Raw genomic sequence first — 20,057 nt, forward strand, 5'->3', positions numbered from 1 at the left:
GTGGCACCGTGCCCCCGGATGGGGTATGCAAAACCAAAAAGGCTCCAACTTTGAATTTTCCAGCACGTCCCCCAACTCAGAGTGCTGCTTAACCCAGAATCACAAGGTTGGAAAAGACCTTTGAAGTCCAACCATTCCCATCCTAAGCTAAACCACATCCCTAAGTACCTTATCTAACCTTTCTTTGAACACATCCAGGGAAGGTGACTCAACCCCCTCCCTGGGCAGCCTGTTCCAGCTCTGACAACTCTTCCAGTGTAATTTTTTTTTTCTAATATCTAATCTAAACCTGCCCTGGCTCAGCTTGAGGCCATTTCCCCTTGTTCCCACTCAGCAACGCTCATTTAGGAGGGATGGGTCCAAGGGGACAACACAACAGAGGGGCAAGCGAGCTGGAAAAAGGCTCCAGGTTCGAGATGGGGTTGAATTGAAACCATATTCAGGCCACACTGCTCTGTAAGGGGTGTTTTCTTCTTATTATTCCCTTCCCTCATGCTCAGGGCTGCGGTGTACACAGGCACACACCAAACACAACATGATGAGCACACCCAGCATCACCCAGTGCAGCCACGGGATGCAGCAAGGCGAAGCGATAAGACCTCGTGGCTCTTGGGGTCTCCAGCTCTCCTGTTACAGCTCATCCCCTGGGAGATGTCCAGCCACTCTGTCTGGAAGCAGCACAAGAAGTGGCATTTCCATTTCCCAGCCCAGCTGAGAGCAGGAAGGGCAGGGGCAAGACAAACCGTGTCAAAGCCCGAGTCACGGCAGAGCTGTTGCATCCGAGGTGACGCACGTCCGAGCCCGGGTGACGATCTGGAGCCTGGCCCTGCCACAGATTCAGAAGGGAAGTTGAAGCTGGGGCTGCTTCAGGTGCTGGCAGGAGGTTTTTCTGCTCCCTGGGCATGCAGAGAGTGGATCCAGGCTGGTTCTACGAGCAGGGCAGGGTGCCTCCTGCTTTCTCTGGCTTGGTTTTTGGAGAATCCAGGGGGAAGGTTTCCAGCCATCCTTGGGGAAACACCTCCACTCCCAAACATTGCAGGAGGGAAGAGAGAGTCTGGTTGTAATTCCTGCCAGCACAAAGGCTGCCTTTCACAGCAGGGCCCCGTCCCTGCTGTGGGATGACACCTTCCAAAGCCCCCAGGCTGTCAGCGAGGTCTTTGCTAACAGACCTTCTGGGACAGGTCTTTTTCCTGCCTTTAAGACAACTTATGGGGCTGAGACTCCAAAAGACCTTTGCTTTTCTCCCTGCACACAGCAGCCGCTCCGAAGGCAGCTCCAGTGGGAGATGCTTTGATCACCTCCAACCTCTCCACCAGCCACCAGCACCCCTGGACCATTTTCTGCCCAGCCCAGGCTTCCTGCCTTCTTATAGGCATGGATTGAAATCCTTTGGGATCCATCTCCTCTGGGGCACATCAGACCAAAGCTCCTCAACCCAGAAATAACTCAGGAGGCATCAATCCTCCTTGGAACCCCAAGAAAGAGGCTTTCCCTGTGGGAGAGGCCACCGGGGAGTCACAGCAGGCCCCCCTACACTGAGGGTGACCTGTGTGCCTGTCCCCAGGCTCTGGCTGTTGCTGCTCTGTTTAGAGATGTACTATAAAGCCTTCGTTTCCTGACACACGTGGGGTGAGGCCAAGGGGTCGTGTTTTGGACAACCTGGCTTTTCCATGGCAACCGGCAATGATGTCACCGGTGTGCAATGATCAGAAGGGGCCTGGGGAATGGGGAGGGCTCCAGGACTGAGGCAGGAGAGGAGGCTGAGGAGGTGGGGGACGTGCTTGCAGAGGGCTGGGGCTGCCTGAGAACAACCCAGGCAGCGTTTGCCTTGGACAGCCCCAAGCACAAGCTGAAGCGTGCGGAGAGCAGTCAGGCACAGCAGCTGTAGCAGAGACCACCCTGGCTTCTCCACCATCCTCCTCCTCCCATGCCTCATGCATCACCCCCCAACAGCATTTCACCCCCCTGAAACCAAACACAGCCAGCTCCAGCTGGCTAAAACCCCTGACCATCTCCTCTCCTGTGCACGGGCATCCACAGGATTAACCCCTCCCACCCTCTCCTCAGGGCCTGGGAGCTGCTCTGCTTCCCCTTCCCCTGCCTCTTCTCCCCCCCTTTGTTCCTACAGCTGCTCCTCATCCCATCACAAACTCCCTCCCTGCAGGGGAGCCCCTTTACAACAGCAGAATAATTAAAACCCAGGGCAGACAAGTCTGGGTGGCACTGACAGTCGGCATCTGGAGCCCTGGGGCAGTTTGAAAGGTCTCATTGCAGGGGTGTCCGTCTGTCTGCCCAGGCTTCCCGTGGCTGGAGCCATCTGATACTGCAGTGCTTCACCTCTGGGCACCATGCTTCACCTCTGGGTTGGCTCCTAGATGCTACCAGGATAAACACACTGAGTAAAAATGTCCCTATGCACATGGAGCTGCCAAGGAGCCGCTGTCCCACCTGCTTGTGATGTGATGGAAGAGTCCAAGCATCTCTTACCCAGCCCAGAAGCACCTGCACAGGCACCAAGTATCAGCTCTATCCCCAACCCTGACTCCTCACTGATGCTTTGGGACTGACCTGTTGTAGCTAAGGAGGGAACAAGGCTGGCACTGTACTGCAGAGGTGAGAAATGAGCTGGCTGGGCGTACAGAGGAGATAGGGACCCCCATCCATCTCCCAAACCTGCGGTGTCCAAGGCCAGGTTGGATGGGGCCCTGGGCAACCTTGTGTAGCTCCAGGCCTGGAGGTTGGTGTCCCTGCCTGTGGCAGGGGGGTTGGAGCTCTGTGACCCTTGGGGTCCCCTCCAACCCAGCCCATTCTACGATCTCAACCAGGATGGGCAGAGACTGGGAGCACAGATTTAACTGGTAATGAAGTTTTCACCAGCTGCATCCACAGAAGATTCACCTGCCTGAAGGTCCTTGTGGCACAGCAAACAAACACACAAGGAAACATGGGGGGAGATTTGATCCACCTCTCAGTTTTAACTCCTTGCTCGTGTGCTGGGTCTTTGTGTGATGCTGGGCAAGTTGTTGACATGACCTGTTACACATACACCTTCCTCAACAGTGAATGGAACAGCGTCTGGTAAATAAAACCCAACAAACCAACCCAAACATTTCACTATGAGAGACATAACAGCAAAAAAAAACCAGTTAAGAGACTGGTGAACTCAAAGCAAAGCCCCTTTTCAGTGTCTGTGGGGGCAGGACAAGGGGCAATGGCTGCAAGTTGGAGCACAGGGAGTTCCCCACCAACATGGGGAAGAACTTTTCCCCAGTGAGGGTGAGGGAGCCCTGGGACAGGCTGCCCAGGGGGTGTGGAGTCTCCATCTCTGGAGAGATTCCAGCCCCGTCTGGACACCAACGTGTCCTGGGGAGCTGCTTTGGCAGGGGGGTTGGACCCGATGAGCTCTTGAAGCCCCTTCCAACCCCTGTGATTCTCTGATTTCAGCCTCAATCAAACCATTTTCAGCAAACAGCCTCCTCCAGCACCTTCATCCCAGTACACATTGACTCCACACAGCCATCCCCATCGAGACCCAACCAGCACCAGCACCGCTCATGGGAGGGATGGGGAAAAGGGGGGGGGGGAAAGGCAGGAAAAAAAAACCACCAGGAGAAAACAAAACACCACAAGAGACCTTCCAAAAATGTTGCACAAAAAGTGAACACTCAGCAGAGCGAGGTTTCCTGCTCAGTGAGAGTTGGCTGGGGAACCAACAGGAAATCACTGCTTCCTGCCTGCAGAGGAAGCGCCTATCTAATGCCTGTGATCAAAAACAAACAGCACTTCAATTAAACAAACAAAGGGCCTAAAACTTCAACAGCTTGCAGCCTGGGTCAGCTCCAGAGGCAGGGAAAGGCATCCAAAAAATAAGAGGCTCCTAACCTTGAAAAAGGCCCCCATCCTCTTCCCCTTGCAGCCACGCTGCGTGTGTAGAAAGCAAAGGAGGCAGGGGACACCCTGGCTGTGGCCCTGAGGGGGTGCTGCCCCAGGGAAGGGGAAGAGGTGGTCTCCAGTGATGTCCCCAACTCTTGGGTTTGGCAAAGGACTGCTGCCCACAGCCAGAGCTCAGCCCCACACATCCCCAGTGCCTGATGCTGTGGGTGAGGCAGGAACCCCGACTCCGTCAGGAAAAACTTCTGCTCCAGCCTTAGAGCTCTGAAGAAGAGTTTGAGAAGCACTTGCACAAGGACAGTGACCGTAGCCCAGTGCCTTCTGACTCTTGGGAACCAACCTGGCACATCCCACAGCCATTGAGCTCATTGAGCTGGCAGGCATCACCTTCCTCCTGCCCAAGACCCAGCTCAGACACCTGTGACTTCTTACAGCTTTAAACCAGGTCCTTCTGGCTGGTCTCTACTCTGCTTGTCTCAATTTTGGGTTGAGATCCAGTTTCAGGTATAGGAATGTTTCCTTTCTGAGCAGAGATTTGGGGGGTGATTATTCCAATTCAGATCCACTTGTCTTAACTACCATGAATTCAGGGAAGAGGGAGAGGGATCCCCTCTTGTTACATCTGAGCAGTGCAGGATTTGTAGTCCTGGGGCTATAAATCATTCCTAGGAGTCACACAGCACCATGAGCTTGAGCCTCTCATACTTTCAGGATTTCACCTCTATAAAGAAGCCAGAGGATGCTGAGGACTCTGAAATGCCTGGGCATCTCACACAGGATTCTTCTAACGTGCTGAAAACCTTTTCTCTGGGATGGATTGATCTGAAAAGCCAGTGGGATTCAGCAGCCAGGTCCTCCCCAGCCCAGTGCCTGGGAGAAGCAGTGGTTGCTGCAGTATTTGAGTGTGTTAGAGGGTTGGGGTCTCCTCAAAGGAATGACGACCACAGACCTCCTGCCTTTCACCAGATTTAAAGCCCAGGCACAAAGAGATGGAAGAAAGAGTTTTGCTTCCAACCCAAAGCCTCAGGACATCTCCAAATCAAAACCCATCTCTGGAAAGCCTGTATTCCCTGCAAGCCATGTCCCCAACCCCAGAACGAGCCCTTTCCCCCCCACCATGAGACTTTCTGCCTGTTGATGGGTCCTCCAGCCTCTCCATCCCACCCAGGGTCTTCCAGGCTGAGCCCCAAAGCTCCAGCATTGCTCATTCTGCACATGTCCAGTGCTCTGGGCTTTTCCAAAGCCAGGCTGGCTGGATAAAACCTGCTCTCCCAGCATGAAAGTGAGCACAGAAGAAGAAAGAAGTAAAAAAAAAAAGACTAAACAAAAAGGTAAAGGTTGTCCTGGGACTTTGTGTTTGAAAGGGAGGGGTGTCTCCATCTCACTGAGCAGCTTGTGACAGGGTGAGAAATATGGTTGGAGAACAAAGGATGGGGAGCAGCTACCAGAGAGGAGCAGGCTGGCATGAAAAGAAAGGTTAGAGCAGGCTGAACCACGGTGTTACCTGTCTCCCAGCCTGCTGGGGACCAGCACAAGCCACAGAATGGTCACCCATGATTGTGGTGACACAGGAGGGACCTGGAGAGAGGCTCCATCTCCATCCTCTGTGCCAGGGGTGGGAGCTGCAGCAGCTGAAATCCCACTGCACTCCCTCAGCTGGGGGTTTGCACCAGTGCTGCAAAGCTCAGGATGGGTTTTACAGACCCACACACATCTGCCAGACACAGCACAGAGAGCACAAGGATTTCCTTTAAGATATATATATAATTTTTTTCTCCTGTTTTCAATGTATTTTGCATTTGGAGGATGCCAAGGGAGCAGCAGCAAACAGGCTCTGACTACAGGCTCATGAAATAACTATTCCCAAGTCACCAGCAGCCCTTGAATCACTTGGGCAGCAGATTTCAAGGGTGGGGGGCTGTGTGTGGCCACCACAAAACCTCCTTATTTAGCACCATCAGGTGCAGCCCTCACAAACCCACTGGATGTTTGGGGCTCAGACATGGGTTTGTTCTTCTCATCCATTTGGTTTGTTCAAGGGAAGAGTAGTTTACCTGTTTCCTGGCATTATAACTGCCCACTGGTTTTATTTGCTTTTAAAACAAACTTCCTGATGAATTAACCAAGCCCAATTAATACATATCTAAAGCCCATCTTCCTGAGGAGGCAGACAATGCCTGGCTGTGTCTGTCCAGGAGAGATACCAAGGGGGGAGTGTCACTGGCAATAAGGTCACAGCTGGGTACCTGTCACTTCCTATCCCTGGTGCCATGAAGGTGGTTAAATGCATCCCATCACCTACACCCCACTTCACCACTTCCAGGAGGGCATTTCTAGGTGCTTTGTCCCAGTTTTCCTTCCCTAGGTGACACCCCAAACTTGGCTTCCCCAAGTGAATGGGGTGACAAAACCAGGATGGTGGATGCCAGAAAATACCAATAGTCCATCAAAACGCCAAGAAGTGACATCAGATGGGATGAGAGTCTACAGAGCAGTGCTGCCATCCCACCCATCCCTCCCTCCTTAGCCCAGTTTGCCCATTTACCCACTGGTGTGACACTGGTGCTGTCAGAGGGGGTGGCTGGGCACAGCACTGGTGACAGCAGCAATCACTGTGCCTTGCCAAAAATGTCCCTGCAGGGACAATCATAGGATGGGCTGGGTTAGGAGGGACCCCAAGGGTCACAGAGCTCCAACCCCCTGCCACAGGCAGGGACCAGCAACCTCCAGGCCTGGAGCTACACAAGGTTGCCCAGGGCCCCATCCAACCTGGCCTTGGACACCCCCAGGGATGGATGGGGCACCCACCCCCTCTCTGGGCAGCCCCTTCCAGCCCCTCACCTCTCTCTCTGCACAGAACTTCCCCCCAATCTCTCCTCTCCCCCTTCCCTCCTCCAGCTTCACCCCATCCCCTTGTCCTGCCAGTCTCTGCCCTTGAACAAGCCCATTCCCCTCCTGTCCCTCTGCTCCCTTCAGGGACTGGGGGGCTGCAGTGAGGTCCCCCCACAGCCTTCTCTTCTCCAGGCTGACCCAGCCCAGCTCCCTCAGCCTCTCTCCATAGGGGAGCTGCTCCAGCCCTCTGAGCATCCCCATGGCTCCTCTGACCCCTCTCCAACAGCCCCACATTGTATTGGGGCCCCAGCTCTGGACACAGGACTCCAGCTAGGGCCTCAGAAGGGCAGAGCAGAGAGGGACTGAGCATCAGAGCAGAGCCCTAACTAAGAGCTCCTGTGCATAAGGACCAACACCAAACACTCTCATCCAAGTCATTTGAAACAACATCTGGTCCTTCCTACTGCCTGGCAGATAAAAGGGTTGCTGATGCTGTTCCATCCTTTGCTGGAAAATACATGCAACATCCCTGGAAAGTTGTTGGTTAATATGGAAACACTGGCCAGCTTCCTCATTGCACCAGTGCCAAGAGCACAGAGCAGCTCCTGGAGGCTGCAGTGGAGGGGACTATGGGCACAGAGGTGGGGAAGACTTTCAGTGGCACTGAAGTTCTCCCTGCCCCTGAAAACCAAGGGAAGACAATGACACCTTGGAAAAACCCCATTCAATCTGGAGGTTTCCTCTACATTTATATTAATAAATGTCAGTTCCTGCTGGAAAAATGCCTGTCCCCAGCAGCAGCACAACAGTTTTGGAGGTTTCCTCCTTCTGCTGACCTGAGATCCGTTCAGTATCAAGTCTGGAGCTGCTCATCACACCTCATTCTGCTACTTTAAAGCCCAATTTTATCCCACTCCTTCAACTTAGTGGGATTTCAGGTGACTGCAACTTGCTTCCCTCATGTCAACAAGATCTGATCCTCCCTAGAGGATGTTCATCTAGTCTGGTGTCCATTCCCAAGCCATCACTATCCCCAACTCCTAGTCCATGTTCAGAGGTTGGTATCCCAAAATTTCTGGGTTTAGTCGAGGTCACTGGCTAAGAACAAATGGCACAAGCAGAGCAGCACTGGGATGGAGGGAAAACACCCTGGCTGGACCAGAACTGTGATTTTTATGGGGAGAAAAACTTGAAAACCTACCCAGCCTGCTCTGATGTTGTGCATAACAGACTGCACAGGCTCTTCCATAACTTCTGCACAGGTTCTGCAGGGCGCCTGGACAACTCCCAGTCTCAGCTGCTCCTCAGAGGATTCACCCTCCAGCCCCTTCCCCAGCCTGGTTGCCCTTCTCTGGGCTCACCCCAGGACCCCAATGTCCTTCTGATGCTGAGGAGCCCAGAACTGGACCCAGCACTGGAGGTGCAGCCTCCCCAGTGCCCAGTCCAGGGGCACAATCCCCTCCCCAGACCTACTGGCCACGCTGGGTCTGACACAAGCCAGGATGCCCTTGGCCTTCCTGGCCATCTGGCCACACTGCTGGCTCATGGTCAGTCACCCAACACCCCCAGGTCCTTCTCTGCCTGACAGCTCTCCAGCCAGTCTCCCTCAGCCTGTAGTGCTGCATGGCCCCAGATGGTCTTAGCAATGCTTTAATGAATAATAAAGTGGGGTTTTATACTCTGATTGATGGTTCCTTGTTTATAAGGCCCAAGACTTCACTGGGGTTTTTTTCCACATGCCATATTATACCAGCAACAGCACAAGGAGATTTCTATTTCAAAGCCTCTTTCCAGCTCCCCATTGCAAATATATCCTACACTGAGCACCACCAGCATCCCTGTTTTCTAAAAACAATAATAAAATTAACTGCAGTGACATTAAAACATCATAAGGGCAGATATGTTAGACCTATCTGCCTAGTTACCCCATCAGGCCTTTGGGGAGAAGTGGGGCATGTCTTCTTCCTGGTCACCCAGAGTGGTGGCCAAGCCCTGCCCAGAGTTGGCATCCTCAGATCCAGCAGGCAGCACCTGACCTGTTTACTCTGGTCTCAACCATCAGCTTCCAGTGTTTTCTAACACAATCACATTGTTTGCACACCTGCCCAGGTTTACCCTGGTAATCTCAGCTTCCTTCCATCAGCTATTTTGCTTGCTTTTCCTGTCTTTCCCCCCCCCCCCCCCTCCATCAGCTGCTTCTCCTGAAGCTCCTGCCAGGAGGATTCAGTTTAACCCAGATTAGAAGTGCACATCAAATATCTACTTTTAGCCAAGATGAACTACCCAAAGAGCCTCCTCCTCTGCCTGCACAGGGAGCCAAGGCTGAGCAGCTCAGCTGCTCCTGTCCACCCCAGCTTGGATCAGCTCCACCTAATGAGCCTATAGACAGGATGGAGGAGACCAAGAAAGCCATTGGAAACTTTCCTAACTGCAGTTATCCCAGACTTTCCTTCTTTTTTCCAGGGCAGAAGACAGAAATTTGGGAAGCTTGCCTGTGAGAAAGCTTTTAAGACGATTTCTTGCCTGAGGATCAGTCATTGTGGCATGGAGGATTGCTCTGGACTTTCAGGGATGGATCATTTCCATGCCCCATCCCAGGGACCTCAGATACCCTGTGGTATTTCCTAAGATACTATTTCCTATGAATCATATTTCAGCCCAGACAGCAGACGCTGGAGACAGATGGAGATGAAGAGGAGACGCTCAAAGAGGGGGGAACTGAGAGGGGGGAGGCTGTCAGATAACAGCATCTGGGCTGTATTTAGTTGCATGCAATCGACTCCTCAACCCAGGACTCATTCCACTTCACGGTGACTTTGGCAGCGAAGCCTTTGGGACTTCCCACCAGAGCCATTTGATCCCACCAGCATGTCCCAGTTCACGGCCCCTCTCCACACCAGCACTGCTATGGCTCCTGGTGTGTTTTCACCCAGATCCCTGAGCTGACACTGAGTGATGGAGGTTAAAAACAAGCCCTTAGGGCACTGTGATCCCAGATTCAGCAGCAGAACCACTGGAGCACCTCCCCTCCCCAGAGCAGCTACTGCTGCATCTCACCAGCTTTCCCCCACTCTGCTTTTTCAGACTCTGGGGGGTTCCCAGCCTGCCAAGGAAGATGCCACATCTCTTAGCACACACAGTATTTCCCATTTACCAGGCACACCAGGTGCTGCTGCCCTTACCCTGCATGGTACCACAGGTGCCCACACTGCTGGGTCCACATGCATCACCTTCATTTATCAGTTTCCCTCCTCCAAGTGAAGGCAGGGAACGCACTGCAAAGTGTATCAGCTCCTCTGTTCACTGAGAGAGTGGTGGGGGGTGGTCTTTTTGACCTCAGGCATCCTTTCAGAGTCACAGCCCCTGCTCCATTCTTCCCTCTGTCACTGCAGCAAAAATAAGTCTGCATTGAGAGCACAGGCAAAAAAAGGGACAGGCACCCCGGGGAGCTCCTCAGAGCTCAGGGAGCACAAACACCTTGGGGGGAGGATTTCACAACATAAACACGTTTTAGTTGCTTGCAAAGGCCTGCCAGAAGGAGCAGGGGGGAAGTGCCAGGAGCACTGAGCTGGTTTGGTGCTAATTGAGCAGAGCAAGTGTCCTGGGAAGCTGCTCTGCAGGAGGAGCTGGCAGGTTTGCAATGTGCTTTTAAAGGTTTGTCCGGGACAGACCTTCACATCCATCACAGGCTCCCATGGGAATCAGTTTTCCAGGGACCCCACATGGGGAGTTTCAAGCTCTGCAGCAGCTTCATCACCAGTCCCAAACTCCCTTGGCCACCACACATCACACCGCTGCCTGGATGTCCTATATTCTGCCTCCTGCTTTTTGTGCAAAAAAGCCACCTAGACCAGTTGCTGGGGTAAAACTAGACCCCAGATAACACTTCACAACAGCACACACTGAGCCTCCCCAGCTCTCCCCAGCACAGACCCCACCAGCCACACACTCTGCCTGGGATGCGGCGGTTGCAAGTCACCGGAGCAGAAGCTGCCCTGAGCTCCAGCCCATCACTCACTTCACCACTTAAAACAGACCAGAAAATTCCTATGAGGCTGTTCAAGGCATGAGAGAGCAGAAATGTGACAGAAGAGAAGGTCCTCAGCATCTGCATGCCCCACACTGTGGGGGCATCTCCCACCCAGCGCCTTTCCAAGCTCCTCTTGAGCATCACCCCTGTGGAGCCCCAAAGCTGGGCAGGGGTTGGGGGGGAGATCTCCCTCCCCCAGTGCAGCTCTGAGTCACACTTGATTGCATCATTTTTGTTTGTCTTTGAGCTCAGGATTCCCCCCACCTTGCCGAGAGCCAGGCTTTACCCCATCTCACAGGGAGGACACCCCAAATCCAGACACAGAGCTGGGTGGCAAAGCCTCCTCCAGCACATGATCTGATGGGAGCAGCATCCGAGAAGGGACAGCGACGGAGTTATCACCTTCTCAGGCGGCGCTGCTTGGGTTACAAGGGGTTTCAAGGCTCACAGCATCTGTTCTTGTGCTACACGATACATCCGCAGCCTGAGAGCAGCGAGGAGCCGCGACGCTGCGGGGATGGGCACCAGCACCCACCGCAGCCCATCCCACGCAGGAACCGGCAGAGTCACTAGCAAGCTACTCACCCTGGCTTTGTCCTTGCATCCAGAGGAATTAAAGCCCTTGGAGAGGAGGTCTCATTGTTCAAGAGGTGCCTTAAGGGAGGCAGCTGCTTTCTTTATATCTCAAGATTCACTAAGGTTCAGGAAGAGAGAGAGAGAGAAAGAGAGGGGAAGGCGAAAGGGGAGGGACTGAGAGAAGGGCCCAGAGGCCGTATAGAATGACAATGGAAGGAAATGCTTTATCAAACCTAGAAAGCCAACCCTGTCCTGGGAACACAGAGGGAGAAAAAAAAAAAAAAGAGAAGAGAAGAGAAGAAATCTTGCTGAAGAAAACCGAGTTCACTGCCTGGGGTTCCTCCCTTGGCAGCCCCAACCCTCCTCCCCCAACCCCTCTCCCCCAAACATGATGTGAGCTGGTGAAAGCAGTCGGGCTCAGACACTTTTTTCCTTAGACAGGGAGAAGTTTCAGAGGTTTTGGTAGGTTTTTTTTTTTGTTTTAAAGAAAGAATCAAAAAGTCCTCCAACAACCAAACCCTGCCCGGGAAAGGGAATGTGACGCTCTTCCCCCCCCCCCCCCCCCCTCCCCCGGGCTCCAGCCGTCCAAGTTTCTATGAGTCAAAGGTTTGCAATGTGTTACCGAACTGTTACCAAGCTGGAATGCAGCATCCCAGAGGGTTCAGCTAATAAAACCTTTGTTTGTTGGCTGGGAGAAAGTGTCACCAGCAGAGAATTCGGAGCTGCTTCTTCCTTTTACCTCCTTTCCCCCCCCCCCCCTTCTTATCTGTAGCTTATCTGGAGAGGGTTAACTGGTGACACCCCAAGCAGGCAGCGTTAACCTGGTGTTCCCTGGCCCAAACAGGGAAGGAAATAACATGATTTAGCAAGAGGTGAAGGGAAACCATCGATCTGATAGAGCTGGTGGGAACCAGAGGTGCAGAGAGAAATTGAATTGTTTGGACATCAAGGCATAGCTAGGGATGGACCTCAGCCACTGAAGCACAGCTTCAGACACAGGCTTTGAGGTTTTCCTGACCCCAAAAGTGTTATTTCCCCATCTGAAAGTCCTCAGGTTTGTCCCAAGATGGGAACTTTCATCCAAGACAACCAGCTACTGGGCCCAAGGTCCGTAGTGTTTTTCCAGGAGCACCTGCTCTGGATTTGCACACATCAAACTTCGAGTTTTCCCTCAATCATTTAACCACCTAATGAGGAATGTTTATCATCCTGATCTTCAGGCAGCACCAAAATCAGCATTTTTTTTTGTTTGACTGCTCCTGGAATCACAGGATCACAGAATCAGAGAATCACAGGGGTTGGAAGGGACCTTGAGAGCTCATCACGTCCAACCCCCTGCCAAAGCAGCTCCCCAGGACAGGTTGGTGTTCAGATGGGGCTGGAATCTCTCCAGAGAAGGAGACTCCACACCCCCTGGGCAGCCTGTCCCAGGGCTCCCTCACCCTCACTGGGAAGAAGTTCTTTCCCAGATTGGGGGGGAACTTCCTGTGCTCCAACTTGAGCCCATCACCCCTTGTCCTGTCCCCACAGACACTGAGCAGAGGCTGCCCATGGCCCCCTGTGTCCCACCCTTCAGCTCTTGATCCCCAGTGATCAGATCCCCTCTCAGTCTCTCCTCCCCAGGCTGAACAGCCCCAGGTCCCTCAGCCTTTCCTCACAGGGGAGATGCTCCAGCCCCTTCAGCATCTCCCTGTCCCTCCTCTGGACTCTCTCCAGGAGATCCCTGTCCCTTTGATCCCAGGGAGCCCAGACCTGGACACAACACTCCAGTGGGGCCTGAGCAGGGCAGAGCAGAGGGGGAGGATCCCCTCCTGTCACCTGCTGCCCACACTCCTCCTGATGCCCCCAGGATCCCCTTGGCTCTCTCAGCCCCCAGGGCACACTGCTGGCTCGTGGCCACCCTGTCACCCCCCAGCACCCCCAGGTCCTTCTCCTCAGAGCTCCCCACCAGCAGCTCCCCCCAGCCTGTCCTGATTCTAGTGGAAATTGATTATTATGCAGGTTACCACTTCCAAAACCAGTCAGACACAGTATTTTCCAGTGCCACCAAACAGGCAGCAGAATAATGGGTTGAGTGGCAGCTGGGTTTTAATGTACTGAAAAGATGATGCCCCTTCATGTCACACTCTCTCCTGTTCAACAGGCTGATCTCTGCCCTGCCTGAAGTTATCTTGCTTTTAAAGGACTCACCTAGGGAAGAAATACACATTTCAAACATGGACTCAGGCTCAAACAAGGGGGAAAAAAAAAAAAAGGTCCATCCTGAGGATTTTAGGTTGAATTTGTTCAGAGAAGTCAAGCCAGCTGCCCTCCAAGGTATAAGACTTCTGGGCAGATGTTTCAGAAGCACACAACTCATTAGATGCCTACATCAAATTGTCACTACATTTTACAGTGCTTATAAAGGAAAGTCACAGGAGCTGAAGATAGAGCTTCCTCTGGTGACTCCAGAGAGGGTCTCTCCAGGGTGAGACTCTGTTCTTTGCCTACTCTTAGCTCCATTCCACTGCCATCCCCCCAGTCCTCAAGGATCTTGGCCACACCACTGCCTGCCCTTCACTCCTCATTCCTCCTCTTCAAGGAGGTGTTTGTGCTAGAGAGGTGTAGCATCTCCCAATAGATCTGTAGAGGGTAATGGGGCCGTAGCACAAGAGTTTGCCCACTGTGAGCATCTCACTGTCCTGGTGGGAGCACAGCCTAGTCCAAGAAGAGCACATGAGTATGAGGAGGGCAGGGTTGAAGCTGAGGGACTGGCTTTCAAGCCTTAGTCTACCCAGGAGGTGCCTCCTTCCACCCCAAGCCATTTCCAAGGCTTGTGGCCCTCACCCTTCTGAAGGGCCTTCATGGTTCAGCTCCAGGACAAAGACAGTCACACTCTTCCTGCCTCACCCAGCATCACCTCAAGTGTCCCTTTTGATAACAGCAGTTGGCCTAACACAGGAGGCCTGGCTTCAGGTTCTGCCTGTGTTTGGGGGAAGGAAAGTCTCCAGCAGCCAGGAGAATCCTCCCAGGAGCCTTGCAAAGGGATGGACTCCACCTCTTCCGCTCCAGTTGCCCTGCTTTGTGCAGAGAGCACACAAATTCTCCTGAGAGCAGAGTTTGGGCTCCCTGCCCTGCTCCTGGATTGGAGAATCATAGTCAACCTGTCCTGGCTATTTCCAGCCCAAGCACAAATTGTCCTTTAACACCAACTGGCACAGTGTCAGCAGAAGAGAGGGAGCATGGTGGTCCTTCTCTCACCTCTGAAGAAGTGAGGCCAGTCTTGCCCCAGCTCATAGGTGTGGATTCCTGAGACTAGGAATAAAATGGTGTCTTCAAGAGCAAAAGGTCAGTTTTGCTGTCACAAGGAGGGAGAAAGTTGTTCTGGCACTGGCAGAAGCTGGATTCACATTCATGGTGACAACAGGGCAAGTTCTGGCAGGGAGGGACCCATCAGACTTCAGAAAGCTGCAATCAAAGGCAGCTTCCTCCCCCCACCCCAAATGACAAGTCACATCCTGGGTGTCACAGTCTTGCCCTAGAGAAGTGCCCTCCCCCAAAAAAAAAGAGAAAACCCACCCTTCTCTTAGGGTCTTTCTGAGAGTCTGTTCCCAAATAAAAGAACCTGTTGAACCTCTGCCAGGTCAGAAGGAAAAATAAAAGTAAAGATGATGGGGAAGGGATCAGAGGGGGAAGGAAATCACCAGGGTAAAGATGTGCTGGGGAGAGGGTTGAGCCACAGAACTGAGCACCCCCAGACAGGGTCACTCCTGCTCTGGGGCTGAACCAAGGTATTATGAGTTGCACACTTTTACCTAGTTGGCTATTCACAGCATTTGCATGTGAGGTGTAAGGATACAGGAGGAATTGCCAAGAGCAGTGTGGGTTAAAGGCCAGGCTGAGATAAGAGATACCACCTTGCTTAACAAAGAGACATTTCCATACCTAAGGAAGTGAGGCAATCCTGGCTAATTAAGATGACTGACCAAAGTCTCCCAGGAGGAAGAAAGAGGGTGAAAGATTAAAGCCCTTGTGTTTCAAAGGCAGGACAGGACCAGGAAAGCTCATGTGCTACCCACTGGAGAACCCCCCAAAAAGCTGTGTGGCAGCTTGAGCACAAGAGGTGGTCCTGGTGCTGGGTCTGAGGTGGGTCCTGAAGGTGGCTGTGATGGGAGATGCATCTGGAGGGTTTGGGATGGCCACCTAGGATGAACTCTGTCCCAAAGCAGCTCTGTCTCTATCAGAGGCAGCCAAGGCAAACTCTGGATGCTACTCTGCAGGACAGAGGGATGGGTAAGAGAGCAGTATTCTGTGCATGCTTGCACCCCAGCAGCCAGAGGGACCATTTCCCACAGTTGAAGGTTGGAAGGACCCTTCTCCAGGGGGGCACACAGCTGCTTTAGCACAGAGCACTTGGATGCTCCTGGAAGAGTCATCTCTGCCCTGAGAGAACATCATGGGCAGTCAAGAGATCAGAAGGAAACAGGCCAGAGGGAGCTTTTGGGGTAGACCAGGTGTGGTACATACATGTGCATGGAGGCTCTGAGCACACACCAACACCCCCCCTGCAAAGGGGAGAGCTGGAGAGTGGCACTCAGCAAGCTTGGAGATGGGAACACAGGGACCCAGGGATGGAGCAGGGCTTTCAGAAACCATGCCATGACCCACCTCCTGAAGGAAAACATATGCCTGGCTCCTTTGAACTTAAGGGCTGTGCAGATGCTAAGCCCCACTCTAATCTGTGCTGGCATTTGCCAGCAGAACTTCTCCAAGGCTTTATCAGGAAAGAACAAACCTCTGCACATTCCTGCAGACTCCTGAAATCCCTGGCTACAGACACAGCTCTCTCCAAGGGAAATCTTCACATAGTCCATGAGTGCTTGTTCACCCAGCTGCACTTCAGGAGGAGGAGGAGGAATTTCAAGGTTTCTGGAAATTTCAGAGGAAATGTGGAATAACACAGGGGAACTTCAGTACAGACATGGAGATCACTCATACCATGTGGGAATGATGTCCCAGAACACTTCCAGAAGATGCTGTGCATATGCACAGGCAGCCCACAAGCTGCCCAGTGTCCCCAACATCCCCATCAGTGGGAGATCACAGGCATAGCAGAAAGGTGGGGTGGCATGGCCATGTCACATTGCCCTTTGGGGTTGCACAGCAGAAGACCTGAGCAGCTCCAGGCACAGCATTTGCTGGCTGGTACCCTGACATCTCCCAGCACTGGCTTCTCCCTGGTGCCCTCTCAAGCATGGCACAGCCACCACAGTGTGTACAGTCCCTTCACTGAGTGTTGGGAAGGCTGAGGCAGCACAAAGAGGAGAGGAAGGGATCTTTTGCAGATGCAAACAGGTATTTCAGCAGTCCCACTGGCCAGAAACTGGTCAAAGAATGAACAGCATTCCCTGGGTATTCTGGAAAACCAGAGGCTGCTAGTTCTGTGACTATTGAGGCCAGGTCAGGTCTGAGACAGTGTTTAGGGGTAGAAAGGGGTTGGAAAGTCCTTTGGTAGCCAACAGCATGAGCTCTGCTGAAAATCCTTCTAGGTTCCCATAGCTCTGTGTGCTGGATGTGCCTTCAGCACATCAGCTTTCAGTCTAAGCACAAGGACCTGAGTGGTACTGCTGTATCCCAGGGTCTTGAGCTACATCATACACACCCCACCTGCCATGGTGTGCTTCCAGGAGCTCAGTCTTTGCTTGAGCACCCACAAGCCTCCTCTCACACCACTGGAGATCCACCTCCCTGCCCAAAGGTGAGTGGAAAGCCAGCTGCCAGCATTGCCCTTAGACACTAAACAGGCCATCAGCAGCTTAACAGCTGGAGGAGCAGCAGCAGCAGCGTGGGTGCAGGAGGTGGGTGTGTGAGGCAGGGGGGGGAGGAGAGCTGCCTGGAGCTGCATCTCTCCATAGAAGGCAGGAAATGAGCAGGTTTGTTTCTTCAGGAGGGGAAGAGTTATGTCTGCGAGGCACGCCAGCTAAAAATACTCTGTGCTGTTGAGGACCAGGGTATGTGAGAAAGGTCACTTGGGAGAGCACACCACGGGGTGCTGGGTGCCCCGTGTCAGGGGGAAGGTGGCAACGCCACCTCCACAGCACCACAGCCTCCCTACAGCCCCCACTGGAGGGGAAACCCTGAGGTGATGCTCCACATACCCAAAGGGCAGGATGGGGGTGTCCAAGAGCCACAAAACTGGAGGCCACCTGAACCCTCCCACATACTTAGGGCTTTGTTTTAGGCTCTGAAGGGAGCACAGCAGCCTGGCTCGTTAATAATTAGTACACAGAGTAATTTGAGCCCCAGCAATGCTCTGCAGGTTCCTCACATTGATATTGCCATTGTTCATGGAACAGAGATGTGAGCTCCCTCCTAGGCAGGTCACCCAGGGGGACTTGGTGCTGCTGCACAGCACAGAGCAGCACCCAACAGAGGGGACACCAGAGAGGGTAGAGCCCCACAGGGCAGGGACCATACTCTGTCTGTCCATCTGATACCCAACACTAAGAGCATCTTGGCCACCTGGCATGAAACAGGCAGGGGACACAGAGCAACAGACCTTCACACCTCCAACCCCAGAGCAGAGCTCCCCAGGGCATCTGCTCCTGCCCAAGAGCAGCTCCAGCAGCTCCATTCCTCCTGGGACCTTCCTCCTCATCCACCACAAGCCCCAGTGAAGGGCAAGAACCTGGTTAAACTCACCCATTCTCCTGGCTCCTGAGGATGGAGAAGGTGGCACATCAGCACACACAATGCTCCTCCACATCACCCCAGCATCTCCTCAGGGACTTCACCCCACAGCAGACCTTCTTGAATCATTCCACATCTTCTCAAGTTTCAGCTAGCAAAAAGACACTTCAGCTCAGCTTCCCCCTTTCAAAAACACTGGTCCCTTACAAACAACTCCACAGCAAGGGCATGAGGAGGAACTTGCCTGGCCTCAGTCCCAGTAAATCACAGTTCAGAGACAGCTGAACTCCATTTCATGATTATTAACCCCAGCCCCACACCATTTGTTTGGCCTGTCTGAGGCTATATATAGTGATGGGAGCAGGCATGGCTGGAGGGGGGGAATTGTGTGCAGCTGGGAAGCACAGCCCACCCCCCCACCCCCCCCTTAAAATAAAAAATGAAAAGAAAGGATTCCAGCAAAACAGGAAAAACTATGGCTGGAAATGAGAAGCAGCTGTTTAGAGGAGGGATGAGATGTCATACAGGGAGGCCTGACTTCAAAACTTGCAGGAAATGTAGAAGAAATTTTACAGGCATTTTTCTAATCCATCATCCCACCCATGTCCCGTGGTGGCTCTTGGCTGTGGTGGCAGACTGTGACCGCCCAAACGTAGAGCATCCCTAGGGTGGACTCAGCAGGAAGACCTACAAAGATGGCTGTTTGCTCTCATGCTGCCCTCAGAAATCTCTTGCTGTGCCTCTGGGATGGATCCTAATCGCTGCAGATGGATGAAGTGTCAGGAACAGGGAGGTGCTGAGCCAAGGGAGCTCCAGGATTGAGTCTGTGTGTACCAGGTAATGAAAAGCTCAGAATGGCAGTGGTGGGAAACTCTGAACTCACATGTACTTAATATGCAAGCCAAGGGAGCAGAGGAGAGGACCAGGATGAAGGAGGAGAGGTGGAAAAATGTGGAGGTCCCTTTCTGAGACCGCTGTCCCCTTCCCACACTCTGGTGAGAGAGTGGCCCCTTGGCAGAGGGAAGCAGATCACAGAATCACAGGGGTTGGAAGGGACCTCAAGAGACCATCGAGTCCAACCCCCTGCCAAAGCAGCTCCCCAGGACAGGTTGGTGTCCAGATGGGGCTGGAATCTCTCCAGAGATGGAGACTCCACGCTCCCCTGTGCAGCCTGTCCCAGGGCTCCCTCACCCTCACTGGGGAAAAGCTCTTCCTGTGCTCCAACTTGCAGCCATTGCCCCTTGTCCTGTCCCCACAGACACTGCAAAGGGGCTGCCCATTCCCCCTGCATCCCACACTTCAGATATTTATAAACATGAATAAGGTCCCCCCTTAGTCTTCTCCTCCCCAGGCTGAACAGCCCCAGCTCCCTCAGCCTTTCCTCTCAGGGGAGATGCTCCAGGCCCTTCATCATCTCCCTGTCCCTCCTCTGGCCTCTCTCCAGGAGATCCCTGTCCCTTTGATCCCAGGGAGCCCAGAACTGGGCACAACACTCCAGTTGGGGCCACCTGCTGCTCTTCCTCAATGAAGCACCTCTCATCAAGGTTGCCCTGGGCAACCTTGTGTAGCTCCAGGCCTGGAGGTTGGTGACCCTGCCTGTGGTAGGGGGATTGGAGCTCTCTGATCCTTGGGGTCCCTTCCAACCCAGACCAGTCTATGATTCCATGATTCTCACCATGATTCCTTTTGGAGCTGCCAAAGAAATATACACCTGGCAAGATGATGATGATGCATTAGCAGTCTGCACATGAGAGCTCCCCTTTGCCCTCTGCATCAGCCTGGAAGATGCCCAGCGATTACAAATAAACACTTATAACATCATCCAGGTCTTTGAACTTTTGGTACCAGGCATAAGAAAGTTGCTTCTTGGTGTGCAAGCGTGGCAGGAACCTGTGGGAGCTGCAGGTGCCTTTAGTGAGGATTGATCCTGCTCTTTGATCGTTCTTATAGTGGTATAAACCCCCTCCTCCCCCCATCTTTTCCTGGGCACGTTTCCTTAGGCATTTGCACTATTTAATATCAGTTTATTTAAATTGATTGTTTTCCCTCTGGACTTTCT

General features: G+C 53.1%; 1 protein-coding gene across 2 annotated transcripts in view; it reads right to left on the reverse strand.

The window, feature by feature from the left end:
* The window catches only part of HDAC7 (histone deacetylase 7), an 86,273-nt gene extending 74,912 nt beyond the window's left edge, over positions 1-11,361 (reverse strand). For both annotated transcript variants that reach the window (XM_084277380.1, XM_084277378.1), the window contains exon 1: positions 11,339-11,361. In XM_084277380.1, the coding sequence (XP_084133506.1) occupies positions 11,339-11,357 (19 nt within the window). In that variant the 5' untranslated portion in view covers positions 11,358-11,361. The remainder of the gene's footprint in view (positions 1-11,338) is intronic.
* Positions 11,362-20,057: the final 8,696 nt, after the last annotated feature.

Source organism: Gallinula chloropus (genome assembly GCF_964237585.1).
Source record: "Gallinula chloropus genome assembly, chromosome: 31".
In the NCBI taxonomy this organism is placed as follows: Eukaryota; Metazoa; Chordata; class Aves; order Gruiformes; family Rallidae; genus Gallinula; species Gallinula chloropus.